The sequence below is a fragment of the Tetrao urogallus genome, assembly GCF_951394365.1.
Source record: "Tetrao urogallus genome assembly, chromosome: 35".
In the NCBI taxonomy this organism is placed as follows: Eukaryota; Metazoa; Chordata; class Aves; order Galliformes; family Phasianidae; genus Tetrao; species Tetrao urogallus.
The window spans coordinates 386,677-410,142 of record NC_136848.1 but is presented as its reverse complement, the minus strand read 5'-3'; the positions used below and the strand labels follow the sequence as shown (position 1 = coordinate 410,142).

Genomic DNA, 23,466 nt, shown 5'->3' with positions numbered 1-23,466 from the left:
ACACACACATCCACACACACACAGGTGTTTGTTCCCAAAATTCCCAAGGAAAGAAGAGTACATAAGGTTCACATTAGCACATCTCATATGTATATAGTGCAAATCAGAGCCCCAGCACCAGAGGGTTTGCTCTCTGGTTAGTGGTTAAGATGTCCCACGGGTGCAATCCTGGGCACTGCAGGCACTCCAGCCTTTGCTCTTCCCCAGCTGCAAAGCAATGGGTGCATCATCCAATGCTTTCCAAACCCTTCCTGTGCAGAATGAGGTCACAGCCCATAGCACTGGCACTCTTGCTCCCACCTTGTGCCCTATCGGAGAGGAAGAGGAGCACTGGGGAGGCCTTTGAGAGCCTGTCCCTCTCAAGCAAGACAGAGGGCTGCTGCTCCAAGGCACAGCTGACTGCAGAGGAGCTCTGGGTGCAGTTCTGATGGTGTGGCCACAACATCCATCCCAACACCCACCCGTTCCTCAGACATGAGGAAGATCCTAGGAGAAGGGCAGGTCTGCACCAGAGGGCCGGCGGCCTCTTGCACATCCCCAAGAAAGATTTCGAGTTCTGAAGGTTGGGGATTGATTGCAGGCACAGTGTAGGATGGCAGCACCGTGCTGTGCAGAGGGAGGTTGATGTTTTCCATCTGTCCCGAGCAGGAGGCCATCTCCAGGGTGGCTGCAGGAGCATCCTTTCTTGGATGCGTGGCAGCCAAAGGTCCAGCCCCCTTCAGGACTGTGACTCAGGGAGTGAGTGGCAAATGGGAAGCCAGGAGTGAAGAGCGAGCACTGGGCTCGGGAAGAGTCCAACCACGTCCTGGAAGCAGGGGAGCAGAGAACATCACCGCTCATCACTGGTTCATGGGCTCCTCTTCCTCCATAGGCTCATCTTGTGGCCTGGAGAAATACAGCAACATGAGATGAGGCCTGCTCTTCCCAACGCAACGCATTCTTTTCAGCACCGAGAGATAACCTGGCACATCCAGCTTCTAGTCCTGCTGCCCAGGATGACAGGGTTACAGGACCAGAGCTCCCAGTGAAGAGAATGGGTTCAACACCCATCTCCCACTCCCTGAGACCAGTTTACATCCAGCACCGCCCAGAGCTCCCAGCACCAGGCTGTGGGACACCAACCCCCTGCTGCCATCCCTGTGACACCAAGCATCCCCAAAGCTCAGAGCTTGGCACACTGTGGGCCACCTGCACGTCCCAGGACTGATGAAGAGCATTACCTCTTCTCCACCATCACAGCCACCGAGAGAGAGGCCAAGGCTGTGACCGTCTCCACCTCTTCTGCCTCGTGGTGCTGAGCCTCCAGGAAGGAGCAGCCCAGCTTGGAGGCGAAGCGCTGCACAGCCACCCAGTATTTACCTGCAGGGGAAGCAAAGGTCAGGACAGATGTTGGGACAGGGGTGGCCTAGGTGGCTTTCCATGTGAATGCATGCAAGGGGCATCATCCCCCCCTCCAGGGAGGAGCAGGAGGATGGAGGAGGGTTCCACCAAAGTGCTTCACGCAGTATTCCCTGCGTGGTTTTCCCTGGACAGAGGAGGAAATGGCAAAGCTTGGGCCATCCATGCTAACTCAGCCTCCCAGCTGTGGGACACTCACTCTGGACCTGGATCACCGCTTCCAAGGAGCGCACGGCGTTGGCATTGGGCTTCTGCCGCATGCTTTCTTCTGGGAGAGGGTCCAGCTGCCAAGGGGAAAGAAGGGGGAGTCAAAGGGAAAGAGCTGCACCCAGGGCTGGGCTCACAGCCACAACCCCTCCTTCCTGCTCCCATCGCTCCCAATGCACCCAACAGGTCCCAACAACCAGGCTGGGAGCACAGATTCTCCAAAGCTCCACTATGGGGACACAGCCCCCTCCTGGGGGATCCTGGCTCTCACCTCATTGCCCAGCAAGGCTGACACGCAGGCTTCGGATGCATCGCAGATGGCCGTGAGGTCGTGGCCTCCTTCCAGTGCCAGGACGATGGCCCCCCCAGCCAGGCTCATCAGCTGTTTGGTCATGTAGCCAAAACCTGCCCAGGAAATCCAAGGAGCAGCCATCAGCCTCCCTGCCCAACGCAGTGAGGAAAGAGCCCCCTGTGCTGTGCCAGAAAACCTCAGAGCTGTCCCTGTGCTCCGTGAGGAGCTGCCAGCCCCAGAGCCCAGCTGGGCAATGGGAAGAGCTCACGGTGCTGCTTGCACCTCCTTACATTTAGCAGAGACTTTGTAGCCGCCCAGGGGTGGTGGGTGGCCATCAGCTGCATCGAAGCCAGCTGACACCAGCACCACGTCAGGGGAGAATTCATGTGCGATTGGCATCACCACTGTCCTGTCAGGGTGAAAAAGAACAAGTAGTAAGAGGTGTTGAGGGTTGGCTTGGCCTGAAGATGGGGAAAATGCAGAGGAATGCAGAAAGCAGTACCTGAAAGCCGCCAGATATTCAGGGTCACCCATGGGGGGGTCAAGGCCTCCAGTCCAGGCTATGTTGACATTAAATCCCTCACCAGGGCCAGCACCAACCTGGGGGAGAGCAAGGATGATGGTGAAGGGCTGGATGTGGCCTGCAGGGATTCATTCTCCACCCATGCATGGGTCAGATCCCCTCTCCATCCTCACAACCATCAGCAAAGGGCAGGCAGTCCCATGCTTCACCATGTCCTACACTCTGGGAATAGGAGACCCCAACCCTGCATTAAGGCAAAGCAATGGAAACCAGCTTCCGTGGAGACCTCTGCCTGGTGCTGGAGGGGCTGGATACTTCCTTGGGGTCTCCCACTTGCAGGACAGCCCCAGCACTGAACCAAGGGGCTGCCCCAGAGCAGAGCTGCATGGATCTTGGGGTCTGTCTGTGCTTTTTACCTCATCAGCAGCCCCGCTGCCAGGGAAGAAGTTTCCATCGTCGTGACGATGCAAAGAGATGTAGAGAACATCGGGGTCTCTGTAGAAGATCTGCTGGGTCCCATTGCCGTGGTGAACATCCTACAGGGGGGAAAAAATGGTGTGAGGGCTCCTTTTTGCAGACTTGAAGCTGTCCTGCAGCCCAGTGGAGCTAAAAGCACCTCGGTCTCTGCCCTGTTTCACACTCCCCTGTCTCAGATCTGGTCCCATTCCCCCATCCTGACATGTCAGGGAGATCCCAGCCACGTTCCTGCGGCCAGTAGAGGATTCTCTACTCTCAGATCTAGCCCCAAATCAGACCTGGGATGTCCTGGGGAGGCACAAGAACCTGCTGGGGGACAGGAACGACTTACCCAGTCCACTATGAGGATCTTGTTGAGTTTCCCTTTCTGCTGCAGCTGCCTGGCGGCAATGGCCACCGAGTTGAAGAAGCAGAAACCCCTGCAAAGAGGGAGGTGGAGCTGATCAGCACCATGACCCCCTGAGCACCCTTCCCACACCAAAGGATGGGCTCTGCCTCCCCTCCCCCCTTGGTCTGGGTACAGAAGGGTCCTGGGGCTGTTAATAGGGCACAATGAGTGTTATCACCCCTTGGAGGACCCTGTGTCGACCTGGATTTTGGGGCTTCCCCTACACCACCCCTTTGGGAAGGGGTTCTTACATGGCAGTGGATGGATCTGCGTGATGTCCGGGCGGCCGCACCACAGCAAAACCATTCTGGGGACAAAAAAAAACATCCATGAGGATATCCATCACTGCTGCCTCCAAAATCACACCCCAGCAAGCCACTCCTGTTGCAGGGACACTCAGTGCCAGACCGGTGGGACCTTCAGTCCCCTCAGGCCAATCTCCCTACCTTCAGCTCCCTGCTGGCCACTTTGAAGGCCAACTCGGTGACGCTGCCTGCGGCCCAGCGGGCTGCATTGGAGGAATGCAGCTCATTCCAGATGGTATCACTGTCCACCTGCAAGCAAGGGAACAGTCAGACAGGGATGGGGACAGGGCACCTGAGCTGGGGAAGCCACGCTCTCTGCCAGTCACCCTGCTCAGAGGATGAAGTCTGGGCCACCCTGCACACATGGGGCAAGCTCCTCAGCTCCACGGTGGCCACTTGGGGACTGCAGTCAGGGTAACAGCTCCTTGCCATTCCCCAGGAAAAGCTCTGCACGTGGAGCAACTCACCCTGCACCCAGGGGCTAGAAGGAGTGACTGAGAAAACGCTCGTTACCTTCTTTATCTTATTTTATTGTTTAACCAAACATCTTGGTTTGATCAGGATCACGTCAAGGGCTGAGCCAGAGCCGGAAAACTCAAGTCTCTTCTGATCAACTCCATGTGTGCAACTCAAATTCTCCCCTCTGCCCCTCGAGGGGGCAGCGAGAGGAGGGCAGGGGGGGAGGCAGAGCAGGGAAAGTGGATGTAAACGAGGCTGAGAAGAGCTGGTGCCCAGCAGCGGGGGCAAGGAGAGGAGAAGAACCAGAAGAGGCAGCAGGAAGGCATGGGGTGAGACCCTTCCTGAAAGAGAGAGAGAGAAAAAAGGACAGAGAAAGGGAGAGAGAGGAAGAGAGGAGAATGCAATGAATGGAGAGAAAACCAGGGCAGCAAGCTCTGAGAGGAGAGGCCACAGAAATGTCCGGAGAGAAGTGGAAAGCTGATGTCCCCATGCCACTGTCCATGCCCCTGGTGGAAGCCCACACTGCACCTTGGCCATCCCACTGGGACATGGGACACCCTGCATGCAGCTGGGGTCCCATCTGTCCCACAAATCTGCTCCCTCCTAAAGCCCTTGGCTCTCAGATGAGGCTGCGAGGGGTTTGTGGTAGCAGGGTTCCCTGGGGGAAGGGTCTGCAAAAGGCCTGATTCAAGATGCTCCCAAGGATAACGGGAAGCTGTGCTACAATGATATCCAGCTCCCATTTGAGGGAGGCTGGGACATTTTCCTGTGTCCACATGCAGGCTGTTGTTGCTTGGGCTGAGTCCATTCTCCCTACAGAGAGGCCACAGACCAGCTTCTACCCCAGTCACCTCAAGACTCTGAGCTCCTTCAGGACACCCCACAGACACACAGGGTTGAGGGCTGAGAGCAGCCCGATGGCTTTGGGAGTTCCCTCTCCACTCAGGCCTGCGAGAGAGGCCCCAGAAATGAACAACCCCATCCAAAAACACCCTGAGCAAAGAAGGAGCACTTACCCCCACCCCTCCACAGGGCAGCATGACGAACATCCGCTGTGACAGGATCCCTGCAATGAGGAGACAAGGTGGATTCAGTGCCATGGAACAGCCAGGGAACAGTGAGACAAGGGCACGCAGCACAGGGACAGCAGTGGGTGCAGATGGGGGCTCACCTGCCAGCTTCCCATTGTCCAGTTTCAGGCGGTTGAGGGGATTGGTGCCATAGAGGAAGACGTGGCGTTCGGTGTGGACACACTGGAGCTCCTCCAGGGTGGCCTTGCGTCCCCGCAGACACTGCAGGGCACAGGGGATGTGACTGAGCCACTCTGGGATGGGACACGTGTTCCCCTCCCATGGATAGACAGGAAATATCAGCACTGTTTTCCTACAGTTGTAGAACTCTCTATGGCTCAAAGTCAGTCCTGCTAGATCTGGGCAAGCCTTCTAACAGTTGAGAGCTGACACTGGTGTCCCCCAAGCTGGCAAAACACCTCATTCCTATCTCAGCAGGGACTGTACCCATCTTCCAGCACAGCACATTCATGGGCACGGTCACACCAGTGTCAGCAACAGCCAAAATGCAAGCCCCCTTCCTAAGTCCTTTTGTTGTTTGGATAAACAGGCTGGGAAGATCTGGGAACAAAAGGATTGGAGGTGGGAGCAGGACACCCCATCACCTCTTTATAGCACCAGATCTGCTCGTAGCAGCATCCCCTCCCCTCCTCCTCACCTCGCACTGGCTGCGCAGACCCCTCTCCTGCAGTCGGGACCAGATGCTCTGAATCCTACCCGCGTGCTCTGGGTGGTTGCTGTTGTCACCACAGGAGCACTGGTGTTTGAGCATCACCGAGTCATAAACCAGTCCTGCAACAACATCCAAGAAGAGCTGTCATCCTCAGACCGAACCGGATGCCCAGTTCTCAGTGCTGCCAACCCTAATGCTGCCCCTTTCCAGGGCTGGATTTGAGGCTGGGACCTAAAACACTCTTAGTTATTCGGTCTGAATGAAAACATCTTCATCAAAACCATGTGAGCCTCCGCCCTAAGGCTTTTGATGCTGTCCTGCATGCCTACAAAGCTAAACCAATCCCTTGAAACAAGCAGGAAGGCAGATGTGGGGCCAGAAGGGCAAATTCTGCTTGGAAAATCACCTTAGGTGAGGAGAAGGGAACTCTCATGCCTTCCTCAGCCAGCCAGAGTGCTCCCAGGAATTCAGGAGTCCAGGAGAGATGGGGAGCGACATTCAACTGCCCCTGAGCACCCCCACCAGGGGCAACGTCCTACCTGTTGTGAAATGGGGCTTGCTGGTCTGCTCCTGCACCGGCAGGGAGAGCGCCTTGGAGGTCGTATCCTGAGCAGGGAGGGAAACAGTCGCCGTGGCAGGAGATGACTGGGCCCTGGAGAGGGGTCTGTGCCCTGCGAGGATGGTCGGGACCATGGGGGAGTCAGCCAGGGGCTGCCGTTTGAGGAGCTGGTGCTGCACACGCTGGTAGGGGTCCCAGAGATAGGCCTGATGGAGAGAGGTGGCAGTAAGCATGACATCACCCAGCATCAGGTGACACGCAGCCTTCTAGGAAGGCGAATGCCTCTGGAGCATCTGGATGTGACAGCTGCCTCCATGCTGGACGACTTGGAGCTGCTCAGTAGGAGCTGGCACGTATGAGGCAGCATCTGCTGCTCTCTGCTGGCTCAGTCCTGCAGTGCTGGGCAGCCCTGATACAAGGTGCAACAGTATGGGGATGCTGCCAGCACTTTGGGGATGATGCCCAGCCTTGCTGGCACCAGAGGTGGCTTCTGATCATGTCCCTATCCTAGCAAACCACCCCCGGACTGAGAAAGGGAAAGATGTGGTGCCTGCATCCCAACCCACACTGCAGTCCTTTACAGAGCTCTCTGGGTCTGAGCTGAACTTTCCCATAACCAGGACACTGCTGGGTTCGTGCAAAGTTTCACATGGCACCAAGAAACGTAGAAAAGTGCTCTGAAATGCAAGAACGTGGGAGGAGAATTCCATTTCTTACAGCCCCATCCCTGCCATTCCTTGCCTACCTGCTGGAGGACGAGCTCCTCCTGAGGCTGCAGCATCTTCTGAGGCCTCTCAGGCTCCTTCCCGCTGCTCCCTGGCCGTGCAGGCTCCACACATGCCCTTGCCTGCTCACTGCTCTCAGCCCCAGCCTCCATCCCCTCCGCCTCCATGTCCTCTGAGGAGGGGATCTGCCGCAGCCGGGGCTTCTCGCTGGTTTTCACCATGCGCTGCAAGCAAGTGAGCACACAGAGGTGATGGGGACAGGGCAGGCTGAGGAGGCTTGGGGTAGCAAGGCACCCCAGAGCCCAAGAATGATGGACATGGGAACCAATGAAGCCGAGCACGAGCCTCACAGCTCACTGCAAGGCAGCGGCATGCAGGCTTGGCCCTGGGTATCAGCTAATTGCTGCCCTGCAGAAAAGGCTGCGATCCTGCATCCTGCCAGCATCCTTCCCCCACTGCCTCCTGCACCGCATGCAGTTGCTCTGTGCTTACCTTGCCCAGGTGAGTCTGCTGCTTGAGCCTCTCCAGGAACTGGGCATGGTGCTGCTGGTACACCAGCTGCTGCTGGATGGCTTTGGGGTTTTGGGGCAGGGGCTCTGAGCGGGTCCTGCCCAGTGGTTTGTGGTGGCCTGGGAGCGACAGGCGCTCTGCAGAGATGAGCGATGGGGCGAAGGAGAAGGGGACTGTCCCCAGACCTGGCACTGCAGGGGAAAGGAAGGAGAGATGAGACGTTTCTTTGTCTATTGGGCAGACACTAAGATCAACGTCTTCCATCTCCTCAGCTGCAGCTCGTGGAAGAGAAACGGGAAACCAAAAGGCTGCCTGCCCCAAGGGAAGCTCAGTGCTATGCCTTGAATGCTGCTGGCCCCACTGCCTGCCCCCAGCTCAACATTTACCTGCCACAAGCGGAGCGTGGGTGACTGAGGGCTCGAGGATGATGACAGGCTGAAGCCGAGGGGACAAGGGGTTCCCAGCCTCGTGCTGTTCCAAGCCAGCAGGGATGAACATGGGTGAGTGAGTGCCCGTGAGGACAGGCCCATTCAGCACAGGCACTCGGTGTGCCAGGCCAGAGAGAGGGCGACGATCTGCATCTCCCTGCAGAGAGGAGGGCTGGATTAGTAATGGGACACAGCACAAAGAAGGGATGGCACGTCCTCCCCATACCCACAGGCAGCCTCGGACTACTCAGAGCCAGCATATGGCTGGCACCCACCCAACAATCTCAAGATCCCCCCCGCCTGCCTTGCAGGAACCCTCTGCCCAGGTCTGGGGAGTTTCCTACAATCAGGTCACCTACCCTGGCACTAGTGGTGGCTGGCAATCCCAGTGTGATGGCAGGAAGGGAGACTGCACTCTGCAAGGCAAACTGGGCCAGGGAGCTCTCCTGCATCATCAGGCGCTGGGCCAGGGGTGCCTGCACCAAACACGATCCATCAGTCTCCTGCTCTGGGAATTGCAGAGCTCAGCATGGGACAAGCAGCTTAGGACAGGCAGCAGAAGTGGGGGGGCCAAGTCCCAGCTGTCTGCGAGAACACCCAGGGCCAGGGGCACCAGGGACCCATATAGAGACAGCACATGCACTAGGAAAGCACTAGGGCGTGCTGCAAAGGAGGGCAGCACATCATCACACTGGGCAGAGGGTCCCACCATGCAGGAACAGCTGGGCTAAGGGCAGCTCAGTGCAAAACTGGGGTCCCCGGAGAGGATGCTAGCTCATCTTGAGCCTGGGGTGGCAGTGAGAGAGCAGAGCTGAAGAGCTCACCTCGTGGGCCATGCTGGAGGCAGTGGGAAGAGCTCCATGCTCAGCAGGAAGGCTGTCATTGGGAGAGCTGCAGCCGGACACAGGGGTGCTGCTACTGCTTGGGGAGGAATCTGTGAGCAAAGAGAAAGGGGAAAATGAACACCCATACCCAGAGTGGGCTACACAGCCCTGCCCCAACCCTGCAAAGCTCTCCCTCCTTCCAACAATTCCCAGTTTGCCTGCTAGAGGCAAAACTCTCCTTGATGAGGTGACAAGCTGGAGATGCAGCCGGCCACGGAGGAAGCCTAGCCAGCTGTGCTTGCTCAGGACCTTGCATGCTTCCAGCCTCACAGGTCCATCAAGGGCCCAAAAATCAGCACGATACAGCTGCAGCAATAACCTCCCCCACCTCATCCACCCCCTGTACCATCACAGCACAGAGCTTGTTCTCACAGGCTGTGCCCCACAGAGGGCACCAATAATTGCCAAGCCTCTGAGACATTAATTTCTCCCTTGGAGCCCCACAGCAGGCATTACACGCAACCCCAGGCTGCTCCAGCCTCTCTGAACTCCCAGGCTCTCCCCACGGAGGCAAAGCCCTCACCAATGGTCTCAGGTGGTCTCCTTTTCAGAGAGGGGGGAGCGCTCTCCTTCCGTGTCAGGGGGTTCTTGCGGCGGTCCAGGCACTTCCTGGGCTTGCAACGCACCTTCAGGTTGGGCTCAGATGCTGTGAGGGGACAGGGCAGTCAGTCCCAGCCCTACTACGGGTAAGGACAAAGCTGGACTGACTTTGGTGGGGTTACTTCTCGGCTCCAGCCATCCCCTGGCTGTGAGCTCAACGGCATCAGGGCAGGAGTGAGATGGTGTTGGCCCCCAGCCTCACCTGTCTTCCGCAGTGGAAAATGCTCTGGGGGATCAAGAGAAGTGCTAGGGACCGGGGACAGGAAGGTGCTGAGTACAGGAGGGGAAGGACCTTCAGGATCCAGAGGCTCCAGAGACCTATGGGGAAAAGCCTCATCAGAGATTCTTCCCTCTTTGCTGAGATAACCAGCAATGCCTCGACTCATCCAAGCCCACCATCAAAATGACTGCAGGGCAAACTTGAGCAGCTGCCCTGCTCTGGCTGGGTCAGATTATCCAGGGTGCTCTTGTTTTACCTGTATGGCATGGCTGGAGGGTTGGGGTTGCTGGTTCTTTCCAAAGCTGCTGCCTGCTGCTTCTTCAGGATGACCTCAGCCAGTTTCTGCTTCACCACTGTGCTGGCCACAGCACCTGCAGGTGTTACATGTCGATGATTTCCAGCTGATGCGGCTCTGCCTATCCTGCACCTCAGCAGGTAAAATATCACTGGAAAAATATCAGCATCCTGAGAGCTCAGACTCAAAGGGCAGGAGGGCAGCAGGCTCATGGAAACGGGGAACAGCTGCACTCCAATCTGAAGAGCTCTGCCTCTCCAAAAGCTCGGCAAGCTCCTAATGCAGCAGGCACTAGATGGCGCAGGGAGATTGCAGCAGCAGGTTTGCTCTCCTGCATGATGCAAACCTTCCTGCCCAGCACTCAGCACCCCCTGAAAACTCCTATGCTCCAGGCTTGGGGTCTGCCAGCTCTGGAAGGCAATTTGTGCCTTGCCTTGTGAGTGGGGCAGCACAAGCACCGCCAGGTTGGGCTGCAGCACTGCAGTGGCTGTTGGGCATAGTGAAACACCAAAGCAGGGCTCTATTGCCACCACTTGGCTGGTATCAATAAGAAGGATGCAAATCCTGGCCAGGGAGACCCAGGGTGCAGCTCACTGCTCGCAAGGATCCAGGCTTGCCCCACACTCTTTTCCTGAAGCTCTTTGATGCTCACGACAGAGATGCTCAAACCAAGAGCATGCAGAGCGTGGCCTGGGTAAGGGCAGCACTGTCTGCTGAGCCCCTGCTAGAAGCTGCTTTACCCTCACTCCCCCTGATTTTGGGGAATTGCCTCCTCAGGAGGCCAGATGTCAGAAAACACCGAGGCTCTTACTTCTTTTGCTCTTGTCCTTATTGAGGATCTGCCGCAGCTCCTGCTCCTGCTGCCCGGGCTCTGCCTCACGGTGCGAGGTCTCCATGGTCACCTGAGAGAGGAGAGGGCACTGTCAGCACCAGGGGACTAGAAACACTGTGCCACGGGGATGGAGCATCTCTGCAACAGGCTGTTACAGCATTTTTGGAAACCCAGTGGGCTGACAAGGACGTGATAAATTGTTTCATTGCTGCAAACTGGGCGCATCTTCGTCTCCCAGAGATGCTCAGTCCAGAGGAGGCCATAAGGATGCTCAGAGGCTGGAGCACCTCTGCTATGGAGAAAGGCTGAGGGAACTGGGAAGGTTCAGCCCTGAGAAGGCTCTGGGGAGAATTCAATGCAACCTTCCAGTGCTTGAAAGCAGCTTACAAATAGAAAGGAGAGTGACTTCTTGCAGGATGGGATGGGGGGGAACAGGAGAAGAGGAAATTCATAGCTCAGGGAGCAGTGAGGCCCTGGCACTGCTGCCCAAAGAACTGTGGGTGCCCCATCCCTGGAGGTGCTCACAGCCATGGCTGGGGCTCTGGACAGCTGATGGAGGAGTGGGAGCAGCCCAGGGCAGTGGGTGAGCTAGGGGAACTCTGAGGTCCCTTCCAACCCAACCATTCTGTAGTTCCGTGATGATGAAAGGACCCTTCCAACCCAAGCCATCCTACGGTTCTACAACTCTACTCCTGCAGGGGGACAAAAAAGTGTTTTTTTAGTACCCATACCCTGACGTGCTGGTGGGCGAGCTGCTCCACTTGCTGCTGGTGCAGGCTGGCGAGGAAGAGCTGGTGCTGCAGCTGCTGCGTGTGCTTCAGAGCCAGCAAGGCCGTGTCGGAGCCGGGCTTGACAACACGCTGCCCGATGCGCAGGTCCATGGGGACGGCCTGGGGCACCCGTGGCGAGGTGCACGGGGTCACAGCAGCTGTTGGGACACAAAGCAGGGCGCAGCTGGGTGAGGAGCAGCCACACGGAGGGGCCTCCCGTGCCCCCCACCTTTGGGAAAGCAGTGGGATGGGGATGAGGATAACCCGACGTGCAGGAGGGCACCGCAAGGAATGTGTGCTGCTGCTGAGAAGGGCTTGCCACATCCCATCTGCTGCCTGTGAGAGCCTCCTCCGTCATCCAGGCAGAAATCCTGTATGTTATACACCCTTGGAGCGCCTCCAAAGTGCTGCAGGCAGCTCGCCCTGACACCACAGTGTTGCAAACTGAAGGCGCTCCCATCTTGCACAGGGAACCCCTTCAACCTCGCAAGACAAACCTCGGCAAACCCTCGCTACAGACAGACTAAAGCACCCACTGCAGCAAGAGACCTTTACCACAAAGCTCCCAAAGCCTTGCAGCGCTCACCCTGCAGCGTGGCACTGCTGCAATGCTGCTACAAAATCCTACAACCTGCAATATTGTTCAGACTCTAAGCAGCAATGCCACCTCTGCAGCCCTGCCTCCATACGAGCAGTCCTCAGTGAAGGTCAGATGGAGCCATTTGCAGGAGCAGAGCTGGAGGGAACAGTCTTGCAGGCCAGATGGAGGCAGTGGGATCTCGCTTGCCCCCCAACAACCACCCCATTGCCACCCCCACAGCAGCCACATCCAGCACAGCTTGCTGGGGATGCTCTATGCACAGCATCTGCAGGTGGAAAGGGGATGAGCAAGCACAAGACTGAAGGATGCAAAGACAGCCCCAGTGCACCTATGGCATCCCAAAAAACACGCAGCCAAGGCAGCTCCACGCTTCAGGCGCTGCAGCCTAGGAATGAAAGAAGCTGGAAGCAAGCAGGTGGGCAGGAAATCCAGAACTAAAAGCCACTGCACAGGAATGCATCTGCAGGGACAAAGCCACTGCAGCCTGAGAACTAATTGTTTTCCTAAAGTAGTGAAGCAGCTCAAATTAAAAATAATAATAATAATAATAATGCAAATGTTATTTTTATAGGCAGAGAACCACACCCTGCACTGTGCAAATCTCAGCCTCAACGGCATCAGGGAGCTTGTGCTGACAACTGCAATACTGCAGGAGAAATCTCTGCGGGCTTCAGCCCCGTCATGCAGCAATGCAACAGGGAAACCCAGCACTGCCAGGACATCCTGCAGTGCCATGGGGGAAAAAAATGCCCCTGATCCATAGGGCAAATGTTTCCCAACACAGCAAAACCCCCAGATACACGTTCCCAGATTCGACCCGTAGGAGCTGATGCTCCCAGCCCCACGGCGGGGTCTGACCTGGTTCTCTTCATCTCTTTGATAACCACCCGGGATTTCATTTGTCTCTGGCTAATTAGTTCTAATTGCTACAGCCCGGGTGATAGGAGGCTGTGGGAGATAACAGCTGGAGGGTGAATGCTGCTGAGCTCCTATGCCCTGGGGCTGGAGGGGGTGTGCTGTGACCCCCTGCACGAACACTAAGACTGAGATGCATTTGATGAACCAACACAAGTTACCCCGACCCAGAAGACCCCTCCCCTCTTCTCTCAGCCCTTTGCTTCACTCTTCCAGTTCCAAAAACGCTGACATCCTTCACAGTGCTGACAGCTCATCCTCTGCTGCCCAAGCGGCTGCAGAGCTCCAGCCATCTCCCAGCTCCAGCCATCCCTGCATTCCTGCTAAACATCAGCGATTTTGAAGGATGGGAGCGATAAGGCTGCCTCCTCCCTGCTCCTCGTGACCCAGCGAGGAGGAGGATGCACAGCGGGAGGAAGGCTGCAGCACTCTCCCAATGCACTGCAGCTGCACAAGGATGGGCTGTAATGAGCAAACCTCAGGGTGGGAGATGGGGACTTGTAACAGCACCCACACACATCCCTACAGAGAGATGCTCACTATCTGCAGCCCCATCCATCCAGCCCATCCTGCTGCACGCCACCAAGGCACAGGAGTTAGGATCAGCATTAATGCAACTTGGTGTATAGTTTGATTATAAGAGCAGCCAATTACTGTTGAGAGGTGCTTGCACTGTCCACCTCCAAAATAATTCTATTCAGGGAAATAAGGCCCTGATTTCCCTCGAGAGTCTGTGTGCCACAGTAGTGAAGTCAGCGAGCGAGAGAGACCACTCATTAAAGCACTCAACTTTCCCATACAAATTCCTCTGCCCTGCTTTTATGCTGCCTATACAAAAAGCCACGTTAACAGATGGCAAGTCAGCACACTAACAAAGGATTTGGTAAAGCTCCCTTCGTTTCCCTCTGCTGGAGATTTATTCTTCAGCGTCGCGGTGTTGTTTGCAACAACACATTTCAGGCATCAGCAAAATCACACGAGTTACTCCAAATATAATTGCTTGGCTCTGAGATACAGAGAGCTGCGTGTGTGCAGGAACACCCTGAGGATGGGGAGGACCAGAGCAGCCCAGCGAGCTGCAGCCTCCATCCCCACAGCTGGTGGCAACCAGGGGAGCTCTGAGAGCAGTTGCAGCCTCCCTGCATGTATGATGCTCCAAACACCAGGAGGGAGCTCCATGCACAGCCCCTCCATCCATCAGCTGCCGACCCAGGGCAGAAAAGGGGCGGTTTTGTTTGAGCCTTTTTAAAAACAAACTCCAAAGCAGCACAAAGGAAGGAGCGGGAGGGAGGCCGTGCAGGCCAGCAGCCAGAAAAACAACTCCTCACTGCGTGCCGTGCCCCAAGCCAGGAAAAAGGCAGTCGAGCATCCCTGCAGCCAAGAGGCACCAGCACTGCTCCGCACACCGAGTGCCAGGGCACAGCTGCTTCCCAGCCTCACCCCCTGGGACCCACAGCACCCCAGGGCTGCCACCCACCCCTCCCGCAGCTCCGGATGCCCCCATGCAGCTCCTTTCCTTCCCTTGGGGCTGCTGGGTTCAGCCATCAGCTCCCTCCGTGGCTCGAATTCACATGGGGTTTGCAGCTGGGATGTGAGCCAAGAGCTACAGCGCACAGCTCCTCTCCGGAGCTCCACATGACGGAGGCAGGCGGCCAGCAGTGCGCTCCTCCTCTTCCCTTCACCCCAAGGAAGGGCCCTGCAGCCAAACCCAGCACTGCCAGGGCTCTCAGGGAGCTGCTCCCATCCTCGCATCCTCCTGGGGATCCCTGCAAGCACCACGAGGGGACAGAAAACCCCACAGAGGGAACGACACCCAAATCCACCGCAGAGCCATTGGGGTAGGGCAAAGCCAGCATCCTGCTCCCAGAGAAGAGGAGGATTCGGGGCCTCTCTTGCCTGCCAACATTTTTTTTATTTTCTTTTTTTTTTTTTGTGAATTATTTTTAGTTTGTCAGAACATTCGCATGGGAAGGCCGGCGCTCAGCGCATCGCCCTGCCACCAAAACGCAGCCAGATCTGGCCTCACTGCAAGGACACAACGCTTCCCCTGCACAAACCACAGCGTGGCACGGCACAGAGAGCCCAGGAGGGTCTTTGGGGTGCAATGCAAGCACGGCACCCCTCATGCAATGAAGTGAAGGCGCTGCATCACCCCTGTTGGCACCCCGTGCTGCCGTCGCAGTGCCAGGGTTGTTTATCTGGGTCACCGGGTGCAGGCAGGTGGCAGGGAGCAAAGCGCTGCTCCGCCAGCGCGCTTGGAGGAAGCCAAGGAGGCAAAAAACAGTGGGGCCTCGTGTGGAGGCGATGGCCCAGGGCAACCGAAGCCATTGCACAAACCTTCCCCACCTGTGCAGGTCACACTGCAGCTCCACACCCTTCCTCCACAGAAAGGGGAGATTGCAACAGGTCCTGGGAAAGCTGCAGGGCGAGCGTGAACGTGGTTCCATGTGGGTTACAGGCATTTTCCAGGCTGCTGCTCCTGCTGCTTTATTTTTTCCCTGCAGTGAAGCCTCTGCTTTCTCTGCTCTCTCCTCCTTGGGGTGATGCCTGCTGCAAGTGCCCACAGAGCACTGGATTTGGGGCTTCTCCCACCTTGCCCCCGCTCTCTGTGCACAGGGTGGCAGTGACTTTCTCAGGCTGAGTGCATTACTGCAGCGTTGGTGCAGCTCACTCTGTGCTGGGTAAGCACACTGCTGCACACAGATCACAGAATGGCCTGGGTTAGAAGGGTCTTCAAGGATGATGAATCTCCAACCCCCCTGCCACATGCAGGGCCACCAATCTTCCCTTTTAATACCAGACCAGGCTGCCCTGGGCCTCATCCAACCTGGCCTTGAACACCTCCAGGGATGGATGGGGCATCCACAACCTCTCTGGGCAGCTGTTCCAGCACCTCACCGCTCTCATCATAAAGAAAAGATAGACAGAGCCACCCTCAAGTGGAAAGAAAAAACAACAAGAAATCTTTGCTTTGTTATTCCCTGCTTTTTAACCAGGCATGAGCAGCAGTCAGCCAAGAGCTGCACTTCCATAAAGGAGAAATAAAGGCAGAAGCAAATGGTACAAATGCACGGAGCAAAGCAAGCTGCGGGTCTTTGCAGCCCTTCACCTCCAGGTTCTGCAGCTCTGCCATACACCAGGCAGCCCTTATACAGCCACTGAGCTGCAGCTAAATGCACTTCATGAAAACCCTGTCCCATCTTCTGCTGATTAGCTGTGAAAGGTTCAGAGTTCAGCCGGGTTGAAAAATGCATGTGATTAAAAACATTCCTCTGAAATAAAAGGAAAAGGTCTTCTCCAGAGCCACGCACAAGGAACAAAAAAAATAAAAAGCCAGCCGGAGGGGATTTGTTCAAATTAAAAACACTTAAATAAGAAACCGCACACACACACAAAAAAAGATTATGTTGAAATAACATGAAGATCACAAAGCTGGGACTGGAGCAAGAGGAAATCCCAGAGCTGGGGTACCTCACATAACCTCCCTGCAGCCCCCGGGGCGCACGCATTCAGATGGTGGCTTTAAATACAGGGCTGAGCCCTGAGCTCCCCACAAAGATGGGAAAAGCATCGTCACCCCGTTATCTTCGCCCCGCTACAGAGGGGAGGGATGTGGCAAGTGGGTGCTGCAGCCCTATGGGGATGCTCCACGAGTCTCTCTGCTCCCACAGCTCCACCTGCTCCCATAAAAGCAGAACATCTGGGTGTTTTTCTCCTCCCCAGCCCTGCAGGAGCTGCATGGGGAGCTGATGCTCGCTCCAGCCCAAGGGCTTGATGTGGGTGGGTCCCACTCCTCCCTACCAGACATCACATTCCTGCTCCAAAACAAGAGGAGGATGATGTATCTCTATGACAAGCCCTAAAGACTTTTTCCACAAGGGTAGAACTGCGTCTTTCTTTCACTCTGACTCTTGAAAGCCTCATTTTCTTTCCTTTTCCTCCCCTGCAGAAAGTTGCCAGAAAAAATCCGAGACACCTGATGACTGAAGCCTGGCAGAACCTTGCAACCAAAGCATGAGCCACCATTAAAAGCAATGCACCTGGAACCAGCAACCCCATGCACACACACCTGTGAGCAAAACACATTACTGAGCTATTTCCAGCACCTAAATCAGAACCTGAGCCATAAATGAGACCCACATAAGGCAGCAAACGGCCCAGGGCTGGCTAGGATGACTCCCACTGGTTATTTGCAGCTCGTGACCTTTGAGTCAGACATTTAATAGCCCTCCCTGGAATTTTCTCCCCACAAATACGTGCAGTTACATTTTGAAACTTATGACTTCAGGACCCAAAATCTCACAGTGTGCTGCTGGGGTCAGGTTGCATTATATGGGCACCAGAGCAAAATGCTTTGCACCTGGAGCTGCAGCTTTTATTAATGCTGGCAGGTGCAGAAATCCTATCTTTATTTCACTGGGCTATCTAGAATACAAAAGGGGAAAGAAAACCCCATCCATCCGGGCAGGATCTGTACCTGCAGCATCCTTACAAAGCAGAGGACGCAAAGTGCCAAAGGGAGAGGACTCAGGAGGACTGCAGCTCTCAGCAATGCATTCCTGCCTGCTCCTGCTGCACACAGGGTCCAGCTGCCCCTGCAGCAGGGGATGTGGGTGCCCATAACGCAGCCAGGAGCCGTGCAGCTGTGTTTTGGTGCCTTTTCCAAGGCAGCTTTTCAAAGTGTTCCCAAATCCACACGTTGGGATCGGATCTTTGAAGTGTTTCGCCCACAGGGCAAAAGCGGTCAAGAGGATTTCAGGTAACCCCGCATCACAGAATTACCCCCAGAGCCCCAAATATGTATTCCTAGCCCTGAATTTTGCTGTAGGTGATGCTTTAAACCAAGCAGCTTCCTTCACACTCTGCACAGCTCCCACAGCATCCTGCATGCGTGCCAGCAGCTCAGCACCCCCTTGTGCTGTCTCTGTTCCACGGGGAGGCTTTTAAAACCTCCAAAGCATCAACCACATCCATGCAGAGAGAGATGAGCCTGGAATCCCGCATGGCCAAACCTGGTGGTGGTTCAAGTTTAAATATGAGAGCAATTCAGGCACAAGGGCAACGCTGAGGGCACAGGATTGAACCAAGCCGTGGGCAGGCAGCACAGGAGTAAGTACTAAGCACTGCTTATTTTATTTTAATTGGTTTCTCTGCAGATAGATCACATCCTTGTGAGCAGCACCCTGGCACAAGGTGGGGCTGACAGCTCACGGGGTGGACATAGGATCTATCCCTGCCACAGCTGGACACCTCTGGCTGTAGTTCCCACCCACACCGGCTCCATCCCAAAGAGCAGCACCTGAGCTTTCCCTGGGAAGCTTCTCCTCAGCTGCAGTTTCCCCCTGAAATCCAGACAAATCCAGGACCAAAGAGCTTTGCTGAAGGGAAAGCCAGCAGCACTGCATGCTCCCCAGAGTCACGTGGGCAGCTTCTGCTGCTGGAAAGTGCCAAGAATCGGGATAAGTCCTCAGCCAAGCAGAGCACAGAGAGGAACCATCCCTCCCCGTTGGATTCCTTCCCCCAAAACCCCTCACCTGGTATCACAGCCTGGATGGGGTCTGCAGTGCAGCCCGCAGCATCGCGCACCTCCTCACCTTGCAGCACAGATCCCACAGCCCGCTCCCGAAGCCTTAAATACCACCAAGCCTTGCAGGAGGAGACAAAAGCAGGTGATGTGCAGCAGCTCCAAGCAAGCAAGTCCTCGTGCCGTGCCCAAACTCCAGCACCCCGGCGTCCTCCAGCAGCACCATCTCCTCCCTCAGTGCAAGCTCCAGAAGGAGACACTGTCCAGCCTCGGCACCACCGCCCTCCAGCAGCACTTCCAGAGCTTTGCTGAGGCTCTGGCAGCTCTCCCTGCACCCGGAGCAGGTGGGTGCAGAGCCCCAAGCAGCACGCAGGACGCCTCGCCTTCCCGCACCGGCTCCTTACATCAGCACGAGAGGATGTTGCCTCCGTGCCAAGGGAAGCAGAGGAGAGATCAAACGATTACATAAACCTCTCCCTCAATTACCAACCATTTGCACAAGCACAGGAGAGCGTTCCCAACCGGTTTGGACCGTGGCAGCCCTGCTCTTTGGTGCCCACAGCATCTCTGGGGTCCCCGGTGTCACTGTCCCTGGGTGCACAAAGCAGCTGCGCCCAGCATCCCACCCTCCATCCCCTTTGCTTATGCCTGTCCAGATTGCAGCAGCCTTGCTTAGTGCTGGGTCACTGCTGTGCTGTCACCAATGTTCTAGCTCAGCTCAGCCCCTTTTTTTTTTTTCCCTTCTCATTTTAATTGCTGCGTGCACACAGCAAGAGCCCAGCTTGACTCATAACCCCCCAGGGAGGAGCTCCGGGCTCACAAGCGGTGCTTTGCTTGATGTGGAATTGCTGAGACAAAAGCCTCGGCTCCCACAATACCCAGTGACTCCTCAAGGGGATCTGCTCTTTAATCAAGGCCTTTCTGCAGACTGCAGAGAAGGAAACCCCTTTGGCAAACGCTGGCCGAGGTCCAAAGCTGGGGATAGAAGCCAGATTTGGTCACGAAAAAAAAAAACAAGGTAAAAATAACCCAAGCCCAATGCAATACAGAGAACAAGAGAGCAAGGAGTAGGAAGAACTGCACTGGCATTGCACACAGGGAACAGGATGCACAGGGAACAGGGCTTACAGCGCTTCAGCATCACGTCCAACCAGCACTGGAGCTGAGATGTGGGCTTTAGGGCAAGAGCTATTTATGTCAGAGGAAGGAAGCCACAACACTTTCAATTTCCTGCACAGGTACATTTCTGGCATCCTTTGCCCTGGGTCCTCACCAAGAAGCTGCGAAATGCATCCTTCAGCTCTAAGCTGGTGCAGTGAGGCAAGGTGCAAGCATCAAACCCTCAGCACAGAGGAAGCTGAAGCGTGCCTGGATCCAACAAACACTCCTGCTGTGCCACAGGGACACCAGTAGCAACCACTTAAGGTCAGCACTGGTGCACGTGAGAGGCTGGGCGAGCTGCTGGGCTGAAGCTGGGGAATGCAACAAGGGTTGGAAAAGCCACACAAGGCAGCAGGGCCAGGTCTGAGCAGGGCTCATCCCAGATCTGGTCAGGATAGAACAGGAACAGCAGGCACAGAGCAGCTGCAGGACATGGGTGTCCCCAGCAGGGCACCAGGGCACACTGGGTGCTCACATAGCAACGCTGTCCAGAATGCTGGACCAATCCTGCTGCTGAGCTGTTTGAGGAGGAAAAAATAGTAAACAAAGCCCCAGAGAACCCAATGCAGAGGTTTTCCTTGCACCAAGGAAGGATTGCATGCGTCAGGGATGCATGCAGCGGCTCCTTGGTGGGTTTCAGACCACCACGCAGGGTCAGAGCTGGTGCCAAATCCCCACCCAGGACCCCAAATAACACCAAGCACCCCACTGAGTGCACATTGCAGTGTTGCACTCAGCCCTGAGGATGCTCCAGGCTCCAGCACCTGCAAGAGACCCTCCCAATCCCTCTGGCACAGTCAGTCCCACAAGTCACTGCATGTCCCCCCATGGCCAGCATGCCCCATGCAGCCACCCTGCAGCAGGATGAGCGATGCAGAGGTTGGTGGGAGCCCTGGGATCTCTCCCAGCAGCCACAGAACCGGGTGCAGCTACCACACCCCAGTGGTTCTCACGGGCAAGCAGGAACCTTGGCAAAGCCCCATCCTGCTGGCAGCCAGCCTCACCAGGCTCATTAAATGCAATTAAGCTGGAGTGGGTATTCCCCCCTCCGCCCCCCCAACCCGTCCTCTTCTCCTCCTCCTCCTTTTGGGGATATTGCTTTTAGACAAAACAAACAGGGCAGCTTTGCGTGGGCTCAGGCAGGTGGCTGGCACCTGGGCCCCACGCAGCAGCAGGTGGAAATGGCAAAGGCTCTGCAAAGGGGAACGTGCAATAAACTGGATCATAAAGGAGCTCATTCCCCAGCACATCCATTTTAGAAACAGGGGAAGGACTCAGCCTGAAGTTTGTTGCACCAGCATCCTGCATCGTTCTATAATTCCATGAAGATGCAGCAGTGCCTCAACCTGGGCACAGCAGGACGGTGCTTCGGAGCCCTTTGCACAATGGGCAGCCAGCAAAATCCTCTCCCCGCCCCCTCCCCACATCCCTTTGAGGCAGAAAGGAAGAAGGCTGGAAACATCCTTCCTCTCCTCCGCACAATACGATGGAAATAGCACGGGAGGAGCGGCGGAGGCGGCTCCACGCAGCCCCAGTGCCTGGCCAGCAATAAGGACAGCACGGCCAGCAGCTTCCTGCCATTGTCCCGGCCCTGTGCAGCTGCACCCAGCCCAGGACAGCAAAACCAAGAGCTAAACTCAGTTCCAAAGGGATTTAGGAGCAGAAAGAAGGCGCGATGAGATCCACTGCCCAAGCTGCCTCATTGCTGCCAAGTGCAACACTGCCAGTGCTCAGATTGTGGTGGTACCCCTGTGCCCAGCAGCCAAGTTTGGGATGAACCCCAATCCCGAAGCTGCCGGGCTTTTGCACTGCACAGGGAGAAAAGCAAAACAAAACCGAGAAAACCAAGAGGAGAGCAGAAGATCCCAGCATAGGAGGTGAAATTAAGCCCCCAGGGAGCAAGTTCAACACTACATCCTCACTCGCTGCTCCAAAGGAGTGGTGACGTGCCCACCCTGCTCCAGCATGCGCATCAGCAGCCATAAAACCCTGCAAGTAACTCACACCAACGTAAACCCACTGCTTGTGTGTGGGTGAGGCTGGCAGAAGAACCCACAGCCTCAACAGGGAGAGAAACAGGAGCAGGAAGGAGAGGGACAACACCAAACAGCCCCTTGCTCCTCTGCTGAGCCCAGAGCAGCCATGGAAGGACCATGAGCATCATGCAGGCAGCAAGGACTCTGCATCCCCACTGGCCCTGCCCAAAATACCTGCTGCAAAGTGGAACCAGGCACTCTCACAGCAGCAGCTGCTGCTCACTGCACCGCTGCCATCCCATCCACAGCCCAGCTGTGCCAGGAGAGCTGTGAGCCCGGCTGCTCCGCTCCCCAAAGGCTCCCAAGTGCATTTTTGTCCCTCTTGACATGTTAAAAATAGAAACCAGCAGTATTATTGTCCTGCAGGCAAATATAGAAAGCTTACATCCTCGCTTGCTAAACATCTACGCAGCAGAGACTATTCTAACACGCTGGAAAGCTCTATTCACCAATAGAGCAAAACTTGGGAAATCAGCACATCCCTAGGAGAATTTGATGCACTGCAGCTCTAAACACCAGTGGTTAACTTGCCCTCCCCCTCCTCTCCTCGCTTCCCTGGCTTTTTTTGCAGGCTTTTACGCATCTGCTCACTCTGGCCTCCAAGGAGGCTGCGCAGGCTCGCACGGCACTGCAGAAGAACGCGCTGCCCCGGTGCTGCCCTCGCAGATGGGAAAGCAAACATGATCCAATCTGGGAGTGGACTTGTCACTGTCCTCCCTTAACACTTTCCAGCTCCAGACAAAGCGTTGCTGCAAGGAAACCGATGGCACACTGAGAGGGGAGCTGGAGGACGCTGCATCCCAGGTTCCAAAGGGTGAAAGGGATTTGCACTTGCGTGCTCCTTACAGACCCTGAAGGGAAAAGGCAACGGTGACCCCAGCAGCAGGAGAGAGCTGAGCTTCCCCATCCGTCACCCCTGCTGACTCAGGAGGGAGGGGGCCCCAGCCTCATTCTTGGAAAGGGAAGATTTCTACGCAAGCTCGGCTTTTCCATGAGCGTTTGGGCGAACGCACTGCACCACTCCCACCCAGCTGGGACGGGGCTCGAGATCCAATTTCATTTCTCCAAAAAAGCAAATAAATAAATAAATGAAATCACACGGGAGATGGAAGAATTCATCGGGTCACTTCCAGCTCCAGGCAGGATCCCCACCTTCTGCAAAGGCAGCCCTGTGCAGGGACTCTCCGTCTTTCCTGCAGCTCCCCAAAGTGCTGCTCAACACGGAGATGCAGCATCAGGACCCGCTGCTGCCTCAGGATGGAGAACTCAGAGGGTCAGGTGCAGAGTTCCAGGGGAGCTGCCTCAGTCAGCCGGCCCCCAGCAGCACAGCAAAGCCCAAGCAGGTGATGGCAGCAGGTTTGTGCTGCGTCCCATGCTGCTGCCCCTCGCTCCATCCCACCTGCTGACTCCAGGGATCTACCAGCTCCAACTCAGAGCAGCATTTAAAGGCTGGCTTCTGCACTTGTGCTGTGCCACGTGCTGGCTTGCTGGACTCAGCAGAAAGGAGCAGCAGTCAAAGCCAGGATCATGCAGGCTATCACACTGCAGGCATCGACCAGCTCCAAACAAGGCACCCTCCACTTTAAGCCCAGCTCCCTGGGTGTAGGAGCACCC

General features: G+C 56.1%; 1 protein-coding gene across 1 annotated transcript; it reads right to left on the bottom strand.

Annotated features, from left to right (window-relative positions):
- Positions 1 to 839: 839 nt before the first annotated feature.
- HDAC7 (histone deacetylase 7) lies at positions 840 to 11,726 on the bottom strand (the record flags this gene model as incomplete). Its single annotated transcript, XM_079547910.1, has 23 exons — positions 840 to 885; positions 1,221 to 1,359; positions 1,598 to 1,682; positions 1,877 to 2,010; positions 2,188 to 2,306; positions 2,400 to 2,497; positions 2,837 to 2,956; positions 3,229 to 3,316; positions 3,537 to 3,592; positions 3,732 to 3,839; positions 5,066 to 5,115; positions 5,221 to 5,341; positions 5,778 to 5,911; positions 6,332 to 6,557; positions 7,097 to 7,300; positions 7,569 to 7,777; positions 7,973 to 8,171; positions 8,839 to 8,948; positions 9,422 to 9,544; positions 9,701 to 9,816; positions 9,975 to 10,089; positions 10,825 to 10,915; positions 11,577 to 11,726. 23 exons carry the CDS (start codon positions 11,724 to 11,726, stop codon positions 840 to 842), a joined length of 2,841 nt encoding a protein of 946 aa, XP_079404036.1.
- Positions 11,727 to 23,466: the final 11,740 nt, after the last annotated feature.